Raw genomic sequence first — 25,176 nt, 5'->3', positions numbered from 1 at the left:
TGTACTGAAGGATAACAGAAGCAAGAGGCCACTAGTTCAGTCAAAGTGGGACTGGATGCCCTCAGAAACATCCCTCCTTCTAGTTCAGAACCCGCAAGGGGCATCAGGGAGTGGCAGCCCTGTGGGACCAGAGCGTCACAGTCAAGCGGTTCCATTCACACACCAACTGCTCTCCAAACAAGCTGCTGGCCGGGACTGCCTGGGCCCTCACAAACTGGTACTGGCTAAGCAAGGATGCGATATCGGATTGCTGGAAACCGAAAGGATGAACCGGCATGAAGACACTATTTTTTAATGTTCACTGTCTATGTAAAAGTGGGTCTGATCCAATAGACAACAGCAAGCAGCAGTAGGATGAGATCCTACCAACACACACCAAAGCATGTGGGATCCTGAAACTGTCTACACACCATTCAAACTACAGCTGATGAACATGGTCACAAGTACAAATTCTACACCAAAGCCTCTTGTTGAAGCTTAGATGTATCTTGCCCTCGCTGCAATGGTTAAGCATCTTTGTCATGGGTGGGGTGCTCCTAAAATTTGCAGCTTCTGGATCGGGGGTCTACTCCTTTAACCACTACGCTACCAGCTGCCCTTTGACAACATGATCGATGGGCACCGGGCACTGCGACATGGCACCTGGAGGCACAACGCTAACACACAGCCGTCTGGTCATTTGCATCTTGAATTTTCATAGTCAGCACCAGCACAGCAAATTCCACTCATCTGAGCCTCCTTGTTAATGCTAAATCAGGACTCAGCTGTTAAGTGAACATAACCCACAGAATCACCCCTTAAGCTGTGAGAGTAGGGCTGGGTGATATGACCTCAATATCACGACTGATTGAATATTTTACCTCGATTATGATTAATGAACAATTATTTTGTTTTTGTTTGTTTATTTGCCCTCGTATTTCACTGATAAGGTTTGTACTAAAAATATGCTAACATTAAAGCTAGGATATTTTTCTAAAGAAATCTTTATGATTTTAAAATAATTGAAGAAAACACACACAGATGAATGGTTATTTATTGAATTTTTTTGAACAGTTGAAATCAAAGCACAAATCGCTTGAAATGAAAACATCTTATGAAAAAGGTCACATTTTAGTTTAAATGCAAAAAGCAAGTTCCCTAAAAAGTAGAAAATAAAGAATTTGCATTTCTTGCAAAAGAAATAAATTATAGTGTAAACCGTTCATAGTCATCACATCTGTCTGGGTGAAATTGATCACTATAAGCAGATAATCATTATAACTGAATTTTCTCTCTCAGGCAGATTACCACCTAATTCACATTTGTATATTTATTACATGCATATAAGGTAATAAAATGGATAGTGTTGCTATTTACTGAATTTTACTGACTTTCAAAATACAGCACAGCTGTTTCAAATTCTTTTCAAATTACAGTACTGCAGAAATTAAATTACCTATTCAACATACAAAAATTCTTATTTTTTGTATGTTTAAAAAGATCCAAAATGAACACTGTAAGTGAACTACTTGATTACTATAAGCAAATTATTTAAACAGTATTTGTACAGGAATGATTCTGTCCCAAGCCTTTTGATCCATATAAGTGGTTGATCACTATAACCAATCACTATAAGCAGTTTTCACTGGATTTGAAATATTTCTAGTGTTGAAATCAATTGGTGGTATTACCTTTGGCAGCTGAAACTTTTTTCCGCAGTGTTTACATTTGACCTTTTTTTGTTTGGTGTCGTCTTCACTAAAGCCACAATGTGTCCAAACAATGGACATGGCATTTTTCTTTGGTACAAGCTGCTTGAGTTACTCAGTCAGTCAGCTCAGTGTTTGAGTTCTCCTCCTCCATGTTGCTTACACTTCACAGACTGGATAGGGCGGAGTCACATGACAACACACGCAGTAGTATTTTAGGGGACAGGACACAAACACACACGATATTAACTGATTTTTAAAAATATTAACAGAATTTTAAAAATGAAGTAACCAACATGGCCAAGACTACATCGATTAGAAGTTCTGAACGTCCGTTTTGATTAATTTTCGGTTAATTGCCTAGCCCTAGTTGAGTGAGACTGAAGATGGCACAGTCCTTGTTCTTAATCTCTCCTCTCCACCCCTTCCCAGGTCCCCTGCTCCAATCCAGCACCACAAGCTGTGTTCTTCCTCCCCTATCATAAAAGGGGAACACAGGATGGTGGGGGGAGGGGAAGGGGAGGGAGCCAAGCTAATGAGTGAGCCAAGTGGGGGAGGAAGTCGGCTAAAAACAGGCTCTTCTTCCAGACTAGAAGGGGAGAAACCCTGGAGTGAGAACAGGCAGTATCTCAAGCAGCAGACACCATTGGCAACTGCAGAGGAACCGTGCACTGCATCACTATACTGTCTGTGGACTCGCCTTGGTTCTCCACTGACTTATCCAAGGCTATGCTCCCAATATGCCTTTCTTTAGTCTGTTCAATGGACTGTACCATAGATAATTAACGATGGGGGGGTGATATTGTTATTTCATGACCATTGTCATTCTCTGGCATATGAAAACAGTGAGGCTTGTTTCCCAGTCCCCATCCCTCATCAATAATGCCATGAATGGTGAGGCGGGGGGGACTGAATGCTTCCACATCTGCCTCCCCAGTTTCATCCAACCCACCCCCCTTTAATTTCCCCCATCTTTCCTTTGGCGCAGGAACAAAGCTGGTTGGCATAGAGCCCAATACCAGGCTGTCAGTCAAGCAAGACCGACACTAGACCATCCTGCTGGCCCCTAGTCGAGGCCACGCAACCTCTCCATTAAACTCCGAAGGAAGAAGGGCAGAGTGGAGAAAGGGAGTGGGAGGAGGGGTGGACGAGTAATGACGACAATGACAGGGGCGGGGAGAAGCGGGGCTATGGAGGGGGGAGGCAATAACAGGAAAGGAATACAAGAGAATGAGGGAAGAGTCAACAGAACAGTGAGAAAAGAAGTGGAAAGGCATCTGAGAAAAGGAGAAACTATGGGGCTCAAATTGGGGGGGGAGGGAGCATATGATCGAGAGATAGGGGGTGGGGGGTTTATTCATGCAGGTCGGCAGAAGCAAAGGTTACCAACCAAAGCCCATGGTTGCGGCATTACGTCATGCTGGTGGACTCTGTGGCCTATTGTCCTGCACCCATCCCCACTGAGCCTCCCATGAATGGGGGTGGGTTTACACTTAAGGGTCTGGGGGCAAGTCACACACACTCTTCTCTTCAACATCTCTGACTGCTTCACACTAAGAAAAAAAAAAGATTTTCTATTTTTAATGCATTTCCAATCCATGGTGTTAAGGTTGACTCCCCCCCCCCAACCCCATTCACCATCCAGTTGATACAGTGAATGAACAAGGGAAAAAAAGGTTCACCTCAAATACACTCCCATTACGATAAGCCCACTTTCAAAGCATGCTCAATTATGGAGAGTCACTTAAAGCGGCACACAATATTTTTGACTAACAGCCTCAGGTCCAGAGTGTAAACAGAGGAGGCGGAACAGGAACTGGCTGTCTGATCAGCAATGGGGACAATGGGGAAGCTCAGAGGCTGTAGGTTGCATGCTATGCCAACCAGCACATCCACAGCCACTGCGCCTTACTGACTAAGCAGAGTCACAAAAGCTGAGCCTCTAACTGAGCACAGTCACCAAAGGGGTGGGGGGGGGGGGATCTGGTTTGGGGTAGGATTTCCGAGGGCACAGAAAAGTGGACTGTTTTGAATGCAGAACAGGTAGTGCTCTGTAAACTGGGCGACATGGTAAAACACAGAGGAGCACTTTGGGGGGTGGGGGGGAGGGGTGATGCGAATGCCATAGGGGCTTGCTGGAGGGTGCCCAGTTGAACCGGTTTAGGCCGGTTCTACGAGGCCCACACAGATGGGGCCACCACTCGCGGAGCCTCCGTGGTCCAGTCTGAGCCTCTCTCTCTCTCTCTTTTCAACCCACCGGACCACCTGTGCACTCGAGAAGCCGGCTGGTTGGCTTGTGAGCTCAGCATGGTGTCCGTGTGTTCGGGGGGCAGTGCTGCACGTGATGGGCCAGCAGATGCACACGCAGCACCATGCAGCCCAGGAGGGGCCAGGCTTCTCATAATCAGGCCTGGTTTGGGGGGGTGGGGGGTTCATCTCTGTCCCTCGTTCCACCCTCAGCCTGTCTGCTACAGTGAATGGGGCCACACTCCACCATTGCCAGCCGCCCAAATTAAGTTAAGAACAAACTCAATAGGAAGTTAATCACTTTCCAAGGAGCAAGTCAACATTTATACAATGTTTCCCAAATTAACAATCTCACCGTTATATTAGGTTTGGTTTTAATTAATCGTCATCAACACTCCTCTCAACAGTGTCATGTCTTAGGAATTTATGCAGAGAAATTAATGAATTAGCCACGTGTGGGACGTGTATGTCTAGTTCTATCCACTCAATATGCATACAAACAATAAGACTTTTATTATATGGTTTAAAAAAAATGCTGGAAGATGCTGGCCTCACCATTGTTCCCTAGGCCCCTATTTTGAGTGTGGTCCCTCCCATGTGAGGTAATTAATCTCACCCTGTGCCTCTACAGACAACACGGTTGACAACTCAAAGCCATTAATAACAAAAACCTTCATGTATCCTGTACAGAACACAGCTTTGTTTTTGGATCTGCCTGCCTCAAAATTAAGCTAAATCGCAGCGAGCGGTTAGCTTGGCTAACACAGCAAATTCTCTACGCCGATGTGAACTGCTGACGAAGGTCATCGTTAGCGCAGCCATGACACCGAGATGACAGCAAGCCCAAATAAGCACGATGGGGCTGCGGAATGATGAGCCAGAGTACCCAGACTGCTGATGTCAACAGAGCAGATTAGCAGCACCTTGCAAGTGGGTCAGCACCTAAGTTACAAGCCTGGCTGCTCACCAGGAAGACCTGACTGTTCAAGTAGACAAGCTTTGCATACCCGTAACAGACCTTCCCTATATCCCTAACACACCGTTCATAGTCCCCGTCTGTGTGCGGAGACAAATCAGAAGCACTCTTATGAATGGGCAAACTACAAATAAAAAAAACTGAAACCCTAAACTAGGAGAGGCACACGCATAATAAAGCAGACTTTTAGGAGGGGTAAGCTCTCGGTAAACTGGTGTGTGGTAAAGGATCACTCATCACAGCCAAGACCAGCAGCACATCCTGGGACACAGCCCCAGTTAATTACAAGATTTGAACCAACACAAGAAATGTCCGAGATGTTGGTTCCTTGATGGTGAAACGCCACACTCCAATGACCTCCTAAGCATGGCCATTCTCCAAGCCAAGGTCTTTATGACTGGCCAACTGTAAGAAACCGGCCTTGGACCTCCACACTGTCCCACCGTACTTAGTCGTGATGTTCTCTCTACATTTAGGGTGGGCTGCTTGTGTGCCCCCCACCACCCCCCAGAGTCTAAACACACTTTCCCTACAGTTAGTACTCTTTTATAGGCAACCATTTACATTTTATTACCCTAGGCCTCAAGGGCTTGGGGGGGGGGGGGGGGGGGGGGGGGGGAGGGCTGGTGTTCACTCCACTTTATGGGTTAAATCAAGACCTTGCTTTAGTAGTTAACCTTTCTTGGCATTACCAGAGTTATTCAACACCTAAATTTAAGGGGAAAGTTTAAAAACCCACAAGTTTCCTCCTAATAAAACCTCCACCATTAAAAAAAAATAAAAATTAAATTAGTGCATTGCTTCATTCATATGAATGCAAAGAGGATGGTGTTCAAGCTCATGAATTCAGAATATTGGTATCGCCATCTTAGGACAAGTTTAATCAGGTCAGGAATTTGTGAATTTCCAAGTCTGGCCGCAGAATCACTATGTGACCCTGAAAGGCTTTAGTATCGTTAGGACAGAGAGAGAGACCACACGGCCATTTGACAGCTGACCCACTAGCGGAAGTGTCCCACCAGTGCCTCTTTGGTGGTCCTCAAAGCCTGACCTCCACAGTTTGGTAACATCCCCTGCATTCCCTCACATTTGGCAGTGGACCACTGAATGGATAAACAGAATTTCACAGGCTCTGTTGACAAACAGGGTCCACAAAACCCTTATTCGAGGCTGCCGCAGTCCGCACATTTCCCCAACATTGAGTCTGCAGTGACTTTCTTCATGTCCGATTCCTGGCCTGGCCAGGCACAGAGTGTGCCAGTCGAATCAAGGCAAACTCACAGAAAAATAAGCTCCTGATGACACGACCCCCTCCTCCTTCCCCCAATAGTGAGCCATGAAAGCCCAGTGTTTCCGAGGCAAGCCTGCCGGCTCAGATTTCACTCGATCCTTTCATCCAGGAACAATAAAGTCTGACACTGGATGGGTCTGATTGCCTTAATGGGAACCAAGAGAGTCAGGTTGGGCCTTATGTAAGTATGATAGGATGAGGGCTTGAAATAAGGCGAAACAAAGCTCTTTGGAATTTATTCATATTTATTCTTAGTCACCCATTTGAAATTAACATGGAATAACACCACACAATAACTCCATAATGCACACCAAACACTTTTCCTTTGACCCAAACTCATGGTTGTTGCTAAATTTGCTTCTCTTTCCTGAAATAGGCATAGCATTTTTTCCCTAAGAAAAAGAAGTGGAAGGAAGGTTACTTTCTGACACATCTGACCTCTGACCAGAGTCTGGACTTCACAGGAAAATTACTGGCTGGATCATAGACTGCTGCCACTTAACAAAGGTGACATAACATGCAGGTCTGTAAATGGCAAAAACTTCTTTATATGCGATAGTAATCACACTCAGATGCAGATCACTAGTGACTTGTTATATTTCTACAAATATGTCTGGCATATAAGCAGGCAGTTCACAGAACTGCAACCAGCAAACCTTAGGATAGTCAGTGCTCCTTGGAGGGGTCCTACATCAGCTCCAGTGAAATATCCAGCTGCAGGATAGGGAGGGCAAGTCAAGGAGCAGCAGGCATTTCAGCCCTGGCTTCACATCTACAAGTCTATTTCATCTCTGGAAAAGAACTTACTGGTTACCTTCATGGAGAAGAATTCAAGGGACTTTTCCCTCAAACAGCCAACTTGCTGGATGTACTACAAGACAAACAGCAGCGTGGGTGTTCGAAGTGTAAGAGCCTACCTGCGGGGGGGGTGGGGGGACAGACTGAACAGCGAGAGGGAATCGCGGATCCCTATAACTACTAAAGAGGATCAGCGCGGGCTGGAGATCAGCATGCTGTGTGCCAGCGAGAGACTTGCATGCGAGGGCAGCGGTTATTTAGGGTGTGGGGCCTCTAGGGGCCCCAAAGACAATGTCTGTGATGAAAGCCCCCAGGATTTATGTGCTCGCGCTTGCCGTGCAAGAGGGACGGCTCTGCTATCAATAACCACTTGGTCCGTGAGAAATAAAGACCCCACTGAAGTGCGGTGGAATTTCCGGAAGCAAGCCCGCCCTGTCACAGCCAGGCCCCTCGCCGGGTGGGGCTCAGAGGCACCTTCCTATTGTTTAGGGAAAAGCTGGATGTTTCTTCCACAGATGGCCCAAATCCAGCATGCGACGGGGCGATGGTGACCCTCCGCTGACATCCGGGCACATGGCCACTCCTCGCATTGTTTCACGTGCAGGGTATCCTGTCTGGGGAAGGCAGACGCACGCGTCCCAGTAAGGAACACCCAAAATGGCCTCTTCATCCACTGCTGCATTTAACCACATGAATGTACCATTCACATACATGCACACTTCAGTGCAGCTTCACGTGATAAGGTTAGCCTTTCCCTGAGCTGCTAACAGGAAAAACAGGAAAACAAACACGCATACTACTGTGCCCCGTGCCCCGACACAGCAGGAAGATAAAGCATCCCCCCCCCCCAAAAAAAAACAAAAAAAAAACAACAAAAAACAGTTCCCAGTTCCGTTAACATGCAGAAGACATTTAATCTGTGCCAAGCCCCATATAAATTTAATATTTCATCTGCAGGGGATGAGGAGGCCATGATAACCTCCTTAAAAATGTAAGCAGCTTTTAAATACCAAAATCAGCTGCTCCAAGTGGCCTAATCCCAGGAGGAAAACAGCAGGGCTGCTCCGTGTCTCCTGGCTTTGGGTCGGAGCGTTGCAGAGTGGTATGTAAAAGGAGGCGGTGTCGTAGCCTGCAGAATGTCCGGGCATTTAAGGCTGGCGGGGCCGACAAAGCGCCGTTTGTCCGTCTTAGGAGGATCATGGCCTCCGCGTTCCAGGGCTGCCCAAGAAGCTGGGGGGGGGGAATGCAGCTCGCTTTCACAACCTGGACCACTGCCTGTTTGTCAGGAGATCCTGGTGGCGGCTGGGAAGGGAGCAGACGCACAACCGCTACACAAAATTTACATTAACATTTAATTTATTTAGCAGCCCCTTTTATCCAGCAAAGCAGAGTCAGCCAGCCCCTGGAGGGTCTTACTCAGGGCCCAACGGTTAAATTACTCTTCCAGCCACAGGATTTGAACTGGTAACCTTCTGACCACATGCACAGTGTCCTTTTCATTTGCTGAAGCCCAGACTCTCTCAAGCTTATGTCCTACTGGGAACTGACCGCTTTCCGGTACAACGCCCACTTGCATGAATGGATGCCGAAAGCGCCCAAGCTGTGCTTTTGTGTGGCACCCGGCACCCGCTGGACCATATTCCCGCCAGCAGCGTCCAGTTCTCACACGTCAGAGCCGTCTGAGACAGTGAACCGACGGCCAATGGAAAGGCTTGGCCAGATTCCTGGTATGTCAGGGAGAGGATGCGACCACAAAATTACGGCGTGACCGATAAACCCAAATCTGAGCAGAACATCTCCAAGCATTTCAGAGTCAGCCATGTGCATGACGCATATCCACGTGTGACGCGGTGAACACAACCAAACCACTCAAACCGCTTCTTCCTCCTATAGGAGCCAAAACGATTTCATCTCCAGTTTCGAGAACGGAGAGAGACTGACTCCATCATCCTGCAGACATGCTCATATCACAGATGGCACGTGAGATTTTCACAAGCCTTCACTAAAATCATCCTGTGCTCCTGTCACTGCAGGGTTAAGGCGGCTCTTTAGCAGCAGGGCGTTCATGGCATGAAAATGAGAGCAGAAGAGAACAGGGCTGGGCCAAAGCACTGCCATCCACAGAAATAGTTTGTGTTAAACCATGAGAATAAATCACCAAATTTTCTTCGATATGCAAAGTGAGAGAAAAAAAAAACCAAAACATTCCTCCTGAACTAACCAGTGCAATATTCACGACAGAACAGACTTTGCAATGATGGGCATGATGCCGGCGCTACAGTAACACATTGCAGCAAGAGCTCTACTGAAGTTGGGTCACAGGAAGTTTGTAAAGCATTGTTTTACTCCCCTGCAATCAGGTAACTTCCCCCTCCGGCTCACTGCACACGCAACATGCTGAGACGAATGGGCAAGTTGCAGCTGTCCCGGTCATATCAAGCGGAAAACATGGGATCTACCCCCCTTAGTCCACAACAACCCACTGGCTGCTCTCATCACCAAGATTTGTTAGTTACACTGTCAAACAAGACAGGATGTCTGGGATGGAACACCTGCAGATGACAGGGCCCCCGCATGAGCTACCAGCACTGCTCTGCGGCCAAAAAAAAGGAAAAACATTAGCCTAAATGATTCCTTTTTATACTTAAGACATCAGTGGTTTATTTCACTGTACACTGTACACATTCAATATCTCTCCATATCCATGCTCCTGAACAGAGACTAAAACAGGAAGACGAAGCAAAGCAGCTCTGTATACACAGGAAACAGGAAGTGAGTAGCCATACAAACTAATTGTCAGGATCTGGCCACTGCACCTAAGGCATGGAGGAATGAACCACTTGGGTCATGCCAGGGTGTGAATACCGTGAGCATGCCATCCCCAGACTCATCAATAGATCTAATTAACACCCCCCCCCCCTTAATCTTCAGGAAATTAAAAAACATTTAAACGTTTAATCACACTACAGGTATCAAAATGTCCTGACCTGAAACCGTTACGGGAAATGAGAAAGGGAAACGCAAGGATCAATAAAACCACTGCTTGGTCAAGGACAAACACAGATCAAGTACAAACACTTCCTCACAACCCAGTAACCAACAAAGAACGTTTGTATTACTGGTCACTCAAAGCACGTGGTCTCCATCCTGCCCTAGGATGGCAGCAACAGACTCTTCCTTAACTCCTCCCCCCCTCTTGCTGCTGGGTAACCAGCCATCTCCGAGGTGACCAGCGGCATATCAAGACAGTTCCCAGAGAGACCAAATGATGGACAGCACATTAGCAAATAACGACGCAGCATGAGACCTCCATATATCCTCCCAGAAGGGAAGGACCGTGACTAAGGCAAGCATCGACCTGACCTACACGCAATGAAATAAGAGTCCTTGGCCCCTGCCTTTGGGCGGAGTCACATCCCACAAAACCACCACTGGCCCTCGTGACGATCTGCGGCTGCTATTCTGAAAATGCTGAGCTTGAACCTCCTGAGCCGGTTTTGCAGTTGGTCGGTCACCGCTAATGGCTGGTCGTCCATCAACGGTGATCCCCCAATTCAAACGCAACAGGGAGTTGTTAGAATGAAACATCATTCTGGAAAAGGACACATTGGGTCACCCGTGATAAAAATAAGCACAAGACTTCAATAAAGTGGATATCTGAAAAAAATCAAAGCTGATTTCATTTTGCATGCTTAAAAAAACTATTTGCTCAAAATTAGCTCTAACTACTCTAAAGCCACAATGTCCCATCGAGTTCAGGGTCATTTATCCCAGGCCCAGCTGACGTCAGACCACTTCAGTGCTAATGGTTATGAACCACAAATATATTAGGGAATCAGTAGCAAAGGCAGGGAGAGACGGATCCATTGATGCAATTTCTCACTCAAAGTGGAACTTAATGTCCAAGTCAGATGACATGGTATTTGCGCTTGGATGACAGAATTGAGACTGAATTTCAAATACAAAGAATCAAACTTTGCTCTTAACTGTACAAAATTTAAAACTGAACAAATCCTGCAAATTAAAAATGAATGAGTTATCAGCAGGGGTATGAGATGACCGTGACCATGCTGAAGACCCTTTAAGCGTCAGGGTTCTGTTCGGGCTTCTTCCAGCTCCCCTAAAGGAACCTCGATTCTTCCTTCCTCTAAAGTATTTACAGATATACAGACATTCTTCTAATAAAGTGACAGTTTCTTCTGCTCATAAAGGGACCCTGATTCTTCCACTAATAAAGGGACCACAAAACTCAGTCTAGAACCCCTCGACTTCTACAGGCACCACAGGGATAATCTAAAAGCCAAGAAGGTTGCCTCAGCCTGGCCTCATGGAAGTCCTGGACGTGAGGTCTTCAGCACACAAGAGGCTACTTCGTACGATGACGTACTTTCCTATTAGCATAACCCTCTCCCCCATGAGCCCTCTGCCCTTTACTGTCTCAACACCTCATCTCCATTTCTACCACCCACCAGTAGGATACCCTACTGCTGCTTGCCGGTGCCAACCATGCAAAACAAATGGCTGGCAATGGCAAAGACTCCTGAAGGACACTGGGGCAAAAGAAGAGCTCAGTGGGACAGAGCAGACCAAGCTGATTGGCACAAGGGGCAACCCAGCCATGCAGGACCTCACAGCACAAATATGGCTGAGCCAGATCTCCATCAGCCCAACAGGAAGAGCTCGGTGTGGGCGGGCAGGGAAACGGGATGAGTGGGTTCATCGGGAGGTCAAGGAGAACAACATCCACTCACAAGTGACATGGCCACAGTGGCAGTTGATGGATTAAGATATCCTGTAACACATGGCAAAGAGTGTTGACACGCTAACCCTAAAAGCACATGCCAGGATGCCGTGAAGCGCTTTGCACATTTTCATACTCTTGCCCCCGGACAGACTCAGCTGCCTGCCATTTCGAACCTGGTTAGGTGACAATGCTCCATGAACGCAGCAGATCCGATTTAGAGCCGAACACGGTGGACTGAATGACGGGTAACTCCAAGCGCTAGTTCTAATCAGAACGCTAATGTGCCAAAATGTTGTGGGAAACCGAAGAGCGTTTTCCACTTAAAGAGACACTTGGTGGCTTAACAGTAACATAACTGGTAGGATTCAAAGGGCCCTGAACCTCCCCATGTGCTCTTTCACAGGAAGAGTAGACTCTGCTGAAAAACTGGCACAAGGCATGGCATTAATGAATGGAAAGACTGCGGGGACCTGGGCCCGCAATTGCGGTGAATAAGGCTGATCTACATTTCCTGCTCAGAAATCACTGGGGAGCGCCAACACCGCCTTGTCTAAACCCCCGGAGAAGGAAGGTCTATGTAAACAATGAATCCTGCTTAGTGCTGGATTTGTTGAGACCAAGAAGTCAGACGGGAATAACTTAATAAACTTGTCTGTATCGCACCAAGACATCATGTGAAATTATTCATTACGAGATCATCGCTTAACGATGGATGCCAGTGGTACCAACAAAAGCAGACCTGCCTGTGACTTACAGCTCATAATCCCACCCATTGCTTTAATGACCACCTCACCTGAGCAGACTACCTTTATTGTTGCATGCAATCAACTAATGTTAGGAGAAAAAGAGTAAAATCTAAAAATGCTTCGACAATGACTCCAAAGGTAAACCCGGCATGGACTGGTGTGTGTTATCACTGGACAGGGAGATGAGGAAGGCAGGCAGATTCCTAAGCTCACTGCTGTGACCCCTATCTGTTCTTATAGCAACCTGACAAATTGTAGACTGAATAGATACAAGAACATTAAATCCATCTGCCATTAAGATGCTAAATAAGAACAAATTACAGTAGGTCTTTGTTAGGTCTTAACTTTTTTTTTATTGTTTACTATTAGTGGATCTATTTATAGGTTTTATTACAGTCTGGAGGACAGTATGTGTATATGTATGAATGTATAACGTATAAATGGTGTGTATATTGTATGGTGTGATTCTGTTGAATGCAATGTATGTTATGGAATGCAGTGGCTTGGGACCCAAGACAAATTTTCCCCCGGGAACCTTAACATCAGACACACCTTTCGATTCAACATGCCAACGAGACACCGAGTATCATTGGAAGTATGTCGAGATGTTATTGAGAGGAAAGAATGCCATGCAGTAAAACAACATAGCATGTTGCACAAACACAAGCTATTTTCTCAGGTATGGCAAGGATGACATTGCTACGTTTTGAACGTTTTTTTATTTTTTATTTTAAACAGGACAGTACATCAATGATTACAATTGAATAATCTCATCATATAGCATTACACAATAAAATTGTTGCGTTTCACTTATCTATAGCGTCCTATGGGGATGATTTTCTCAGCAAAAAGGAGCTGGACAGAGATCAATGAGACGGGATATGGGCTGAGGCCTGGGTCCCACCGGTGAGGCTGTGGGATGAGCCACAGGCCTCTGCTGCTGCCCAAGGTGGTTCAGTGGATAACCTACGAGCCATCGGCAATTACAGAAAAACAGATGCAGACAGGCAGCCTAAAGCAGGGGCACTGAATTATTTCCCCCCAAGGTCCAAATTCCATCAGTTACAAGCCAAGGTCAACTGCCCCCGATAAAATTAGTCAGGGGGTTTGGGGTCATCCTTGGTAGATTTCGCTGACAGGGGGGGTTATTCGATAGCTTTAAGTACCCATGGCCTATAGAAATCCTGAGTAAAGTCTCCATCAAGACACAAATGGTAATTGAAACTAAAGATTTGGGGAAGACTTAAATAGATTTAAATGTTGGAGGGCATAAGAAGGAGACTTCATGGGGGGGGGGGGGGGCAATCTACAAAACCAAAATGGACAGTGAGAGTCTTTTCCCCCAAAGGCGATGGCTCGCGCAGAGCTCAGAAGACACCCCCATTATCGCAGTGTCACAGGCAGACCGCTGCCGGCGGGGGCCCTGCTCTCAGGGGGCTCATGTCAGGACTGACTGAGACTGTAAACAAAAACTTACAGGCAAGCCTTCCCAGCTAATCAGAGACATCGCCTCTCCCGAGCCACTCGCAGGGGGTTCATGCATGTGAGGCAGGGGACAGGTGGGCACACAGGGCTCTCACGGGGGGGGGGGGGGGGTCCTGCACGCGATGGGGAGGCTACGTTCGGCTCCTCCAGGGCGCACCATCTCCCAGGCAGCCACATGACAGAGGAGAAAACAGGGCCGACACACCAGGGATCCGGCTCACGAAGGCAACAGCAACACTTCATGGAAATGACGTCCTTTTGTAATCAACAGGTCCAATTACCAGCACTGCTAGAAAGTCATATCAGCAATTCTTATCAACACACCCCCCCCGCCCACTGCCGACACACAAACACAGGCTCATATTCACCACCACTCCCCCACCCCGCCCCGCCCCGCTGTTACTCCCATATCACAGCACACCGAAATGCCGACCCTCTCGCACTCCCATTGGCTGCTTGCAAGGACTCGACCCCGCCCATCGATGGAGCAATTGGGCCAACTGGGCTGTGTCGAAAGCCTCCTGGACAGGAGCCAGATCTGCTGACCAAACACATGCAGCCGCTCTAGCACAGGCATGCGGGGGCCACTTCATCTGACAAGAGAAACAAACTGCTGGGCTTCACTGGTCTTTTATGACCCCTTATAAACCTATATCCAAACAGGACCTGATCATCTCCGAGCCTAAGCACCATGGGATGCCAAACACTTACCACAGGAACTAGAGCCCGTTAGACATTACAAACACATTTTTAAAAAGCATTTAAATATTTAAGCAAAAGAAATTATAAAACAAAAATGGGTATGAGGGGAGTATGAAAGGAGAGCAATGTGGAGAACTTGGAGGGTGTGATAAGCCCCTTTTGGGACGTATCGGAAGGCATCAGAGCCCCACTGCCATTCAGACCTGATCCCCAGTGCGGTGAAGGGTACTTCTAGGTGAGTGCGAGGATCTTACCCCCACCTCGCCGCAGCATACAGGAACAACATGGCAGACACAGTGGGCACAGCAGTGCATTCTGCCGTACCCATTATTTTGTCTTCCTGTTCACGAGAAGGCTCTGGACACAGGGACACATGGGCAGAAGCACATACAGCAAATTTGCCCCCCCCTCACAAGGTTTAGAACGTCTGGACCTAAAGTCCATGTGCTCCATCCTGCTGAACGTTTTTGACTCATAGTCAAACTGGCGTCAAACGGAAAATGGCTGATCTTCCAACGCAATCACGTCCATTATTTTAACCGTTGTGTCTTTATATCTGGTACGACAGACCTTTAACGCTAATAAAATGTAAGTATCGGCAGACAATACTGGGCAATTATTAAAGAATGTCGGCTGATATTGATAAGCTTGGGTCTGACATCACATGCAGAATGCGTTCTGTTCTTGGGCCACGTGACAAATCAGTCTTGTGAGCACAGATGGGCATGGATCCCAGCCATTGGTCGACGTGTTAACGCAGGCTCACCACGATGGCACAAGGGCACCGATCTCAGGAAATGTACCTACATCCATACCAGACATGGGGGGAACCAAGAGCCAGTTTTGAGATGCCACATGCCTCATTAGCGTTAAAGAGCGCAGGCAAAGCAGGACAGCCTGTGGTCAGAGCTCCTGTGTCCCCCACCCCCATATCCCTGGGAGTCTGGGCCGGGCTGACTGGCGTGGGAAACTGGCAGCATCGCAGACCGCAGGCAAACCAAAGTATTCGCAATATGGGGGGAGGGGGGAGACAGCTCAGCTTCAGAAAACAGCCTCTGGCAGAAGAGCAGGTTCACGACAGCGGGTAAGGCGACATTCCTCCTCCCTCCCCCATCCATGCCAGGGTACTCAACCCCCGTCATTCAAGGCAGGCAGGGCTGCCATGCTGATAGAGCGGACAGTTTAAGAGAGAAATCAGGACGTGGGGACCATTTTGAATGCAGCAAATCCTTGGATTTCCAGAGGGCCGCTAGGAAGACCACAGTAAGGGGGATGCCTGAATTCATGATGCTGTAATCAGTCTATTCCTCAGGGAACCCCTGGCAGTCCGTTTTGCTCCCTCCCAACAGACCTGAACCAAACAAGTATAAAACAAACAAAAAACAAACAAAGAACAAACCAAACAACTGATTAGATGGACCTTTAAATGGCAGCGCTGCACAAACGAGGATCATAGTGCCAGGACAGGAGGTACAACCTCCCATGAAACACAGCAGTAATAAATGTGGCATCAACATGAAGACCTGGCCATCAAAAAAAATCAAATGAAACATTTACTCTATTTCCCTCTTCCCTTTCTCCTGTTTCACCCAACAATGTGTAGCATATATAAACAGTAGTTATTCCCTGTCTTGTACCTGTAGGTTCCAGGATAGGCTCCAGACCCCCCGCAGTGGAGAAGGAGGTATAGAGGATGGATGGATGGATGGATGAATGGACATAGTAACAGACTGCAAATACTCGTCAAGTGCTTTCGAGCAGCTGTATAAACTGAATTGAAAACCTATACAGATGCTCCTCTACTTACGAAATTTCAGACATACAAACGAAGAGGACTAAGTCCAAATTGTGTTAATTGGGCTCCCGTCTGCAACATAAAAAATTTCTGCGTGCCAATTCTGCCTAGTACAACTTCTGGCCGCTACTCCCAGCTCGCAGCAGCGTAGCGTGCGGACTCCCCGCGTCCATGCGAATACTCTCAAAATGATGTTGAATAACGACAAACATTTCAAGTTACGAACGGCTGTTCAGAACGTATCTCATTCGTAAGTAGAGGAGCGTCTGCTGCTTTTTATGCACGGGGGCATGAAGAGGCGAGAAATTCTCCTCCATTTTGGATCTATGCTACTGCCCAGGAGGTCTTTCAGGCTTTATATTAGCTACATTTCTGAGACATGCCTTGGTAAACTACAGATAAAAAAATCCCACAGCATGTATCATGCACCAGTCAAATGACTAAATTAACAACCGTGAGCCGGGGCCTCTTAGCAACGCGAGATGCCCCAGAGCTATAGGGTGACCGGATCCCCCTCCCACGCCCGGTCTGACGCGAGAGTGTGTCCAGCAACGGGCCGGCACTGTACCCCCCCTCCCCCACATGCCAAACCCAGAGCGCTAAGCTTCTCTGAGGGTCCCCCTCCCCTGGTCAGAAGGGCCACCAGCTGAACCGGACGGGCGTGAGAGAAGGCGAGCTGCAATTAGCTGGCCGGCCGGCATGGGAAACACTGCGGCTCCATTCCGCTTCCCCGTAAACACAGGAAGTAGCGAAACAAACCCAATGAGCTGACAAGAGAGAGGAGAGGAGAATCCTTCGCATTATATGCACTTCCAGACAACTTCCAGCCACTCATCCGGCACAGACTGCCGAGGGAAGGAGCAGCACCAGAGATCACTCATATGACTAAAAGTATGGGCTGGAGAAAAGTGTAGAAACGCTTCAGATTCAACCCATCATATCTAAACTGCCCAGAAACTAAACAAAGAATCTCTTATTCCTTCTCCCAACCTACGCCTTACTGATGTTTCTTTCACAAATCACAGTGAAATTAACCAGTGAAATGCAATGACTAACCTTCAGCTAAAATATTGGTCAATTTCACCCTCAATTTTTCTGTGGAGTCCCAGAAGGGACATGGATGGGGGGGGGGGGGGGACAAGGACTTTTGCGAGAAACGTATTAATAACTGCACTGTGCTGGACTCATAGGCACCAGTTACAGCAAGCAAGACAGCTAGGCTCTAAAATGTAAAGTGCTTACACAAGCATGGACATATTAATAAAATTTGCCCATAAAGAAATCTGGAACACCAAGGGGTGATGCTTGCTTTTGTTGAAAGATATTACAACTGGAAAACTGAATAAAAACCTAACTGGTAAAACTTTACTCAAGGGGGCACCAATACTTAGTAATAACTGAAGCAAAAACCATTAACAAATCCTGACCAACTATAGTCGCTACTTTAGATAAAAGATGTGTCACGACTCATTTATGATGAACAAACATATCAGTATTTGACTTGTGTTATTAAACCGGTGATGCAAATGAAGGGCATACCCCATATTATGAAAACTGCTAAAAAAATAGTGACTTTTTAAAATGTATCTTTGTTTGGTATTACAATAAAGCATTATGACTAATGATTAAAATGGGCCATTCATAACACATTCAATGACTCATTCTCTCTCGTATTCTCTACATTTAGTGTACGATAACGCCACCAAAAAAAAAAAAACTGCTGCAGATCCCACCCCGATGAGAGACCCACACCTGGAAACCAGCCCCCCCCTCCCAAAGGCTGACACTCACAGCCTGCCAGGGACGGTGTGTAGCAGTGAAAGCAACTTAAGATAACGAGAGCCGACAAACACAGACAGTGCGGCACATCGCTCTGCTTGGCAGCACAAACGCCACGCCTAACCTTACAAGGCAACAGGGCACCGGTTACGGTTTACAAGCCTGTATTAAAGGAGCAGGTGGGTGTGTTCAGCCAGGTGATGGATCACTGGCATTAAAACAACCCACACAAACAGACATGCAAGGCATGGCCATCCTACTGCTGTCTGTGTCATTATTAGGCTAGTATCCTAAAAAAAAAAAGGGGGAAAAATATACATATTACAGTGTTGAGCAACACAGAACCACATTCTCCTGGAAGCCTGGATAAAGAACACGACTGATATTTAAAGCTCTGAACCCAGCCTGCACAGCTATAGAAGAGAGAAATGATCATTCATTTGCAATTTGCACAGTCCAAGCACAGGGTCAGGCCACTTATCTGGCACGCCTGGACCATTTGGGGGAGGGGGTTAAGGGCCTTGCTCAAGGGCCCAACTGACTATTTTGCTGAGGCCCAAACTCAAGCCAGCAGCCTTCCAGTCACAGGAACAGTGTCACAGAGGTAATTAAACAAAAGATACAAGCCAGAATTGTTTCATACATTTCAACTGATGTGTCACAGTGCGCATTCCACACAAGGTTTGAGAAAAGATCATAACCTCCACTGAGAAACTGGGAGGTGCAGCTTCAGATCCTGCACAACAAACTAACAATGTAAAATATTAACCAAATGGATGACTTAATACACGTGGACCTTACGAATGGGAGACTCAGTTCCAGGTTGGGTGAGTAAGAGGAGGGGACTTTCTTCAATTCAGGGGAGAGGAATTTTTCACCATCACATGATTCCCGAGGGATGAGTGAACACACCATAAGACTCAGCTGCACATCGCTGGCATCAGACACACAATTCACTCAATGCCAAGGAACTAATTTTGCTGGCATTTCCTGGGGGGCATTAACTTTGAGGCACTGGGGCTACCCCCACCTTTATTCCAACTGAGTGTTTCTCAACCCAGTCCTCAGCTACCCCCAGACAGTCCACATTTTTGCCACTCCCAGGACGCCTAAACCGGGTATTCGATGCTCTTGAACATTTGGTTTGTTCTTGTTTGTTTGGTTGAGGTCTGCTGGGAGGGAGCAAAAGTGTGTTCTGTCTGGGGGTCCCAGAGGGCTGGGTTGAGAAACATGTGCTCTAACAGGAACCCCCGCTTAGGGAGGGAGTGTCCCTGGATTTTGGCCTGGAACACTAGAAGGTGCTTGGATATACCCTGAAGGAAAGGGAGCACAGACAGGGACATCCGATACACAGAGCAGTGGGAAAGGTGCGGCGCGTGCTGTGGATGAGCCGCACTGTAACCTGTCAGGGCTTCAAAAGGGACTGTCAGAGGATTTAAACATACACCACCACAAAGAAAGAAAGAAAAAAGTCCCCCACGGCAGTTTCCGGAAGCAGTAAAACCCATTAAATGCAGGAGACCGCCCTGTAAGCAATCATAGGGCATACACTTACTATGCAATTAATTTCAACCTGAAAAACAACCTTCTCCAGGCCTCTGAGGTCGTCCCGTTAGGTTCAGGAACAAATCCGCATTTCGGACCGGCGTCTTAATTAAACCCTGGAACAGCTTGTTTCTGTTACCAACACAACCAGGCTTTTGGTCTGTGGAAAATTACTCAACAGTTGCTCTAACGGGACGATGAGGAACAGCACAGATTAACTGGTGCCCTTACAGCAGGAACAGAGCTGTATCTCCACAGAGTTCCTCTGTAAACAAACAGCCGCTGGAACACTGGCCTCTTGACAAGAACTACTTATTTCATGACTACAAGGGGGCATTGTTATGCCTTTATTTTTCACCATAACTCCGGAACATGCACTCTCAGTCTGTACTTTGAGAAGTGGTGATGTTTTGCTGGTTATCTCTTTGATGAAAGCTGTCAATAGCCTGAGTGATAGGGTCCCAAAGTCTGGAAACAGCCTGAACCATCCAACCATCTGACACGCCACTTATCCAGTATCTGGGCACAGTGAGCATGGAGCCTTTGCCAGGAAGCACAGGGCACGAGTCAGGCGACACACTGGCAGTCCTCTGGATCACACACGCACCACTTCACCCAGCCAGCAAACTCCACATGCAGAGTCGAGAGTAGTATTCAAACCCGCAACCTTGGAGGTGTGATCGTACAGTGTCTACCATTTTGCCACAGTTTTAAAAGGTCTGAAGGACGTCTGGAGGAAATAGGTGCGAGGGGCTAGAGTTCAAACTGAATCCGTAACTGAAGCAAAACCAAAATAGCGGTTTCCTAAGTTCTAAATAAAGCAAAGACTATAACGCACCACTTTGATGTATATCTCACTAGCAAGGCTCCACTCACATTGCATGGTGCAATCCAGCAGACCCCAGGAGCATGAGTCACTGAGAAGGCACACAGTTACCAAAACAAACGTTTAAGGTGAGGGACAGGAGACCCTGGATTAGCATTAAGGCACCAGCAGAACACATGAACCCCCGAGAAGACCCAGCTTAATGCCATCGCCTGAGATATACTGTTATCGGAATGAATGAGGAGAAGCAACAGGGACTGGAGAGCTTTGAGACACCAGCGGGGAGTCCAGCTACCCGGCCGTCTTTGGTAACTGCTCAGTGCCCATGTCATCTATGTGACATTCTGTCAACCACCCCCACCCAAGTCACAATACATTCTGGCTGAGCTCAGATTACGCAAATCGCAAATGTTATCCTTTCGAGCAGAAGTTTGGCCTCCTACAGGCTGACATACGTCTTAATTAGTGCCCCATTTTCACTGGAAACGAGGGTCAGCCGACTTCCAGCACACTGCATTATACTCCGTATGAGACACTTCTGTTTAAAGCCCACAGGTTCCTCCAGAAACACGAGCCCCATGAGAAGGGAAATTAACGAGTGCCAGCTGACACGTTAGGGGAGGTCTCATAGCTGCCGTCTCTTTCATAAGATTGACAGAAAGACACGCCAAGAGCTCATGTTCATCTCATCCAGGTACCAGTAGGTAAGCACATCCACAGGAGCAAAAACTGACCCAAAACACTTGATTCAACTTATCACTTCTCTGTCCAGAAATGTCACTTCACAATCTGATAACCAGGAAGATTCACGAGGCACCAGAGGCTGGAGTGGAAACAGGCCATCATTCTCATGAGGCTACCAGACGGTGTCTGATTTTAGGAAGTGCTGCGTATTGGAGTCATCTCCTGGCAATGTTCGTTAAAATAAAGAATAAAACAGGATGCCATGAAAATAAACCAAAATAAACAGAGAAGAAATGAACTATAACAACAAAAGATGAGGGGAAAGTAGAAAATACATGGTTCCAAAAGAGAAAGTAAGACATGCAAATGCAAACAAATATGAAATATGGATGCCCTTGCCTATAGGTTAACAGACGAATGAAATGAAAGAACATGTTTGTCAATGACATTTTAACGTAACGTACCTCATACTTTAAAGAGACATATCTTAGGTTATATCAGATTATATCACTCTCTGCATCTGGACAACGCAGCGGATAGCCTCACAGCCCGGCGGCTGGTATGTGGCGGTCTGTCGGGTCTAGTGAAAACGCCAGAAGCTGAGGAGGGACCCATTTTACATCTGGACGGTGCACACCGTCCAGGCACCGGTGCGGACTGTGCCCAGGGCGGGGGATTTAATATAAAACAAGCGCGCGTCAGTGCGCTGGTAAAAACAGCGCGTTGTGTCGGCGCCGGCAAAACCGGCTGATAGCGGCCAAGTCATACGCGAAGGGGGGGGGGGGGGGGGGCAGGAGACAAAAAAAAAAAGGCAGAGGACAAACGCTGCACACTTTGTACAAACAAATTCCTATGTCTAATCCCAGAATGGCACGACAGCATTATCTAAAGTACCTCCATCTTTTTTTCTCATTAAAACGGCAACATTTCTAGCCGGCAGACGTAAGGGGTCGCCAGGGCAGTCGCCAACGACCCCGCTTCATGGTCTCTGTACAACCGCATGCAGGGGACCGGGACAAAGACGCTCCGTTCGGGGGGGGGGGGGGGGGGGGGGAGGAGCCCCCCCGAAAGTAAACAACAAAAGGACGCTTTGCTGTCGCCCTTCTCTACGGGATGAAGCGATCTCATGCGTCTTCATAGTTGGCGGTTTTCCGCTGGGTTCACCCCTACCAATAATGTCTGCCGGTTTCAATTAAAACCGCCAGTTGTAAAGCCGGTTGGACAACGCGCCCAATGCATGCATTTAAAGAAGGAATGCATCGACCCCCCTCCCTTTGACGAAAATGTTATGATCTGGGAAATTAAATATAATCGTGTTTTCCCCTATCCGTGTTAAGATCGCATGCTTTCATGGATACAGTAAACGGATCCAGTTAATACAACACACAGGACAGCGAATATAAGCTGTGAGAAAGCACAAAGTGTCAAGGCGGACTAATCAAATGAAGGTGTTGGTATTTTCGGTTTGAAAACTGCAACAATAAACGACGCATGTTTTAAAATGGAGAAGGTGGTCTTTGCTCAGCACTTACTTCCCCCTCTCCATCTATAATTTGATCCTTTGTATTCCTGGGTGCCCCAAGCCCCAGCGACCCATCGCATCACACAGAACAGAATCCCACAACCCAACGGTCTCCGCACCTTCAGGTTTTATTGTGCTATTTTTTTTTTAACGAGTATCTAGAGCTAACCAGGGTAGATCAAATGCGCTGATTAAGGGTGTGAGTAACGTTTCTCCAAAAGTGACACTGCTTTTAAATCTAAATTATTTTGATACTTTAATAATATTTTGCATAAACATTTTACCAGTTTCCCCTACCCCTCGGCCCATGCCATCTACGCTCCGGTAGATGGCATGGGCCGGCTCCCTGCTTGCGCCGGCTTACCTTGGGCAGCTCCCGGAGCTGGTTGGCATCGAGCAGCAGCTCCTCCAAGCTGCGGCTATAGCGGAATATCTCCTCGGGGACCGTCTGCAGGGAGCAGTGCCGCTTGTCCACCGACTCTACGTGGCGGTTACAGCGCCACAGCGGGATGCACTTCAGCATGTCCGGCAGGGCTAAGGGCGCTGGGGCCGCTCAGGTACTCCGCATCGGACAGGGTGACCGGGTGGGGGCAGGTGGGGGCGATGGGGGTGTAACGTGTGTGGGAGGGGGGAAATGGAGGGGCAGATGGGGGAGAAGACAATATCCACAAGCAACGGTACAGGAGAAAAAAAATGTGGAAAACGCACAAAATCCAACGGGTAGAAGAAATCTCAAAAAGGCAGATTAATCCAGGGAGAAATAAAAAATGTATAAAAAGCAATATTCCCGGGTGTTGTCTTCAGCAGCTCTGGTTTTCATCTAAGCTTTCCTTTAAAATACTGCAATCCATCAAACGGCAGTTTTCACAGCTATGTTACATTAAATAAAAACAGTGATTTTTTTCACTCCCCCACGCTTCTTTTTTTTTTTTCCTCTGTGCAAGTAACTAAGTTAGTACATTAAAAGAAACGAGCTAAATAACTTTAAAACAATCGTTAGAATATGAACAGAGCTCTACTTTTTAAGCTGGTGGCTTGTCCGGGAAACTAGAAGTTCCGTGCAATTATAATAAAATACTAATAACTATTATTAAAAACCGCTTTCCTTTGTAAGGTCGCCTAGATGACTTGTTCAATCGCCCCGCTCCTTAGGGAGATGTAAGGCAGAGACTGCGGCGGACGATCCCCCTTTCATCGTAACCCGCAGCCATGCCCCGTTCACGGCTCGGCGCTGGTGCCGGTGGCCAGCCCGGACTTCCCGTCGCTGGGCTCGGTACACAGTAGGTACTTTGGGCTCGGGGGCCGATACGATACAGGCGCCCTTTCAATTCGCAAGCTGGGGTAGAAATCAATTACAAGCAAAATCCCGTCCAAATGGAGCCTCGCCCCTCTCCTAGCGCCAGGCCGGGACCAAAGGGACCAGCCAGCTGTGCCTGTCTCTCCGCTCGTCTGCTTCTCGGGAAAAGCTCCGTACCTCCCTGCACGTCTCTTTCTCATGCAGCCAGCGAGCAGCCGACGAGGGGCGCCTGCTTTCCGTTCAGCCGGGGAGGGAGTTTCCAGTGTTCGCACCCAGGGGCGCACAGCAAACAACTAAAGGAGGAGGGGGTCTGCCGCCGCTTACCAGCACCGCCTCGTCGCTGTGGACTATTACTTTCCTTTTAACCGCCCCCCTGCATGCGATATAAAGCGGCCGGCAAAACGACAGCGACCCCTAAGGCTTCGGAGGCCATTTGCAGGCTGTTGCATATCCCACCCACGGTGCGGTGGCGCACCCTGCTGGTTATAGGTGTTACCTGTTTCGATACGGCCTGCGGTCAGAAAACAAGACGTTGCTTCCCCAGAAGGCCCAGAAACCCACGGTGACAATAATAAATGATGAAAAAAAACCCAACACAAAATCACATACTCACTCATCCTCCTCATCTGGATGACAGGTGACATACACAAACAGGGAGTAGAAAATCTTAGGATCACAAATACCAAGGTCCCCTCTCAACAAAAGTTACTCCACTGGGTTTGATTCTTTCTTGGTTGACCAGTCCTGGTACCCAAAAAGCACATAAGAGTTATGTTAGGGGTACCAGATGAGAACAGGTCAGCACCAAAGCCCTCAATGAGCAAAGCAAAGATCATCTTCAAGCTTTGTATTACATGTACGGAAGAGCAGCTAACAATTAACCCATATTGTAAATTTACAAATTTCTGTATTTATGTATATTTATGTTATTCAATTCAATTTTATTTATATAGCGCATTATCACAACATTACATTGTCTCAATGCGCTTTACATTTCTGCCTCGTATGAATATTTAAGAGTTTACTAGACAATTCTATTTCATGTTAAATA

At 47.3% G+C, this 25,176-nt stretch overlaps 1 protein-coding gene and 1 long non-coding RNA gene across 25 annotated transcripts in view; both read right to left on the bottom strand.

Moving 5' to 3' along the window:
• scrib (scribble planar cell polarity protein) overlaps positions 1-24,514 on the bottom strand; it is an 82,020-nt gene extending 57,506 nt beyond the window's left edge. For 7 of the 24 annotated variants that reach the window (XM_023832812.2, XM_023832820.2, XM_023832821.2 and 4 more), the window contains exon 1: positions 23,193-24,512. In XM_023832812.2, coding sequence (XP_023688580.2) covers positions 23,193-23,351 — 159 coding nt within the window. In that variant the 5' untranslated portion in view covers positions 23,352-24,512. Of the gene's footprint in view, positions 1-23,192 lie in introns of all 24 variants that reach the window. The other 17 variants (XM_023832813.2, XM_023832814.2, XM_023832817.2 and 14 more) reach the window with 5 other exon arrangements.
• Positions 6,430-8,254, bottom strand: LOC140578664 (uncharacterized). The gene is made up of 2 exons (XR_011982936.1): positions 8,011-8,254; positions 6,430-7,614 (listed from the first exon to the last, which is right to left on the bottom strand). It is a non-coding gene; the product is annotated as an uncharacterized lncRNA (long non-coding RNA).
• Positions 24,515-25,176: the final 662 nt, after the last annotated feature.

Source organism: Paramormyrops kingsleyae, chromosome 1 (assembly GCF_048594095.1).
Source record: "Paramormyrops kingsleyae isolate MSU_618 chromosome 1, PKINGS_0.4, whole genome shotgun sequence".
Lineage (NCBI taxonomy): Eukaryota > Metazoa > Chordata > Actinopteri > Osteoglossiformes > Mormyridae > Paramormyrops > Paramormyrops kingsleyae.
Note: the sequence above shows the minus strand (reverse complement) of the source record. Positions and strands in the feature narration are given on the sequence as shown.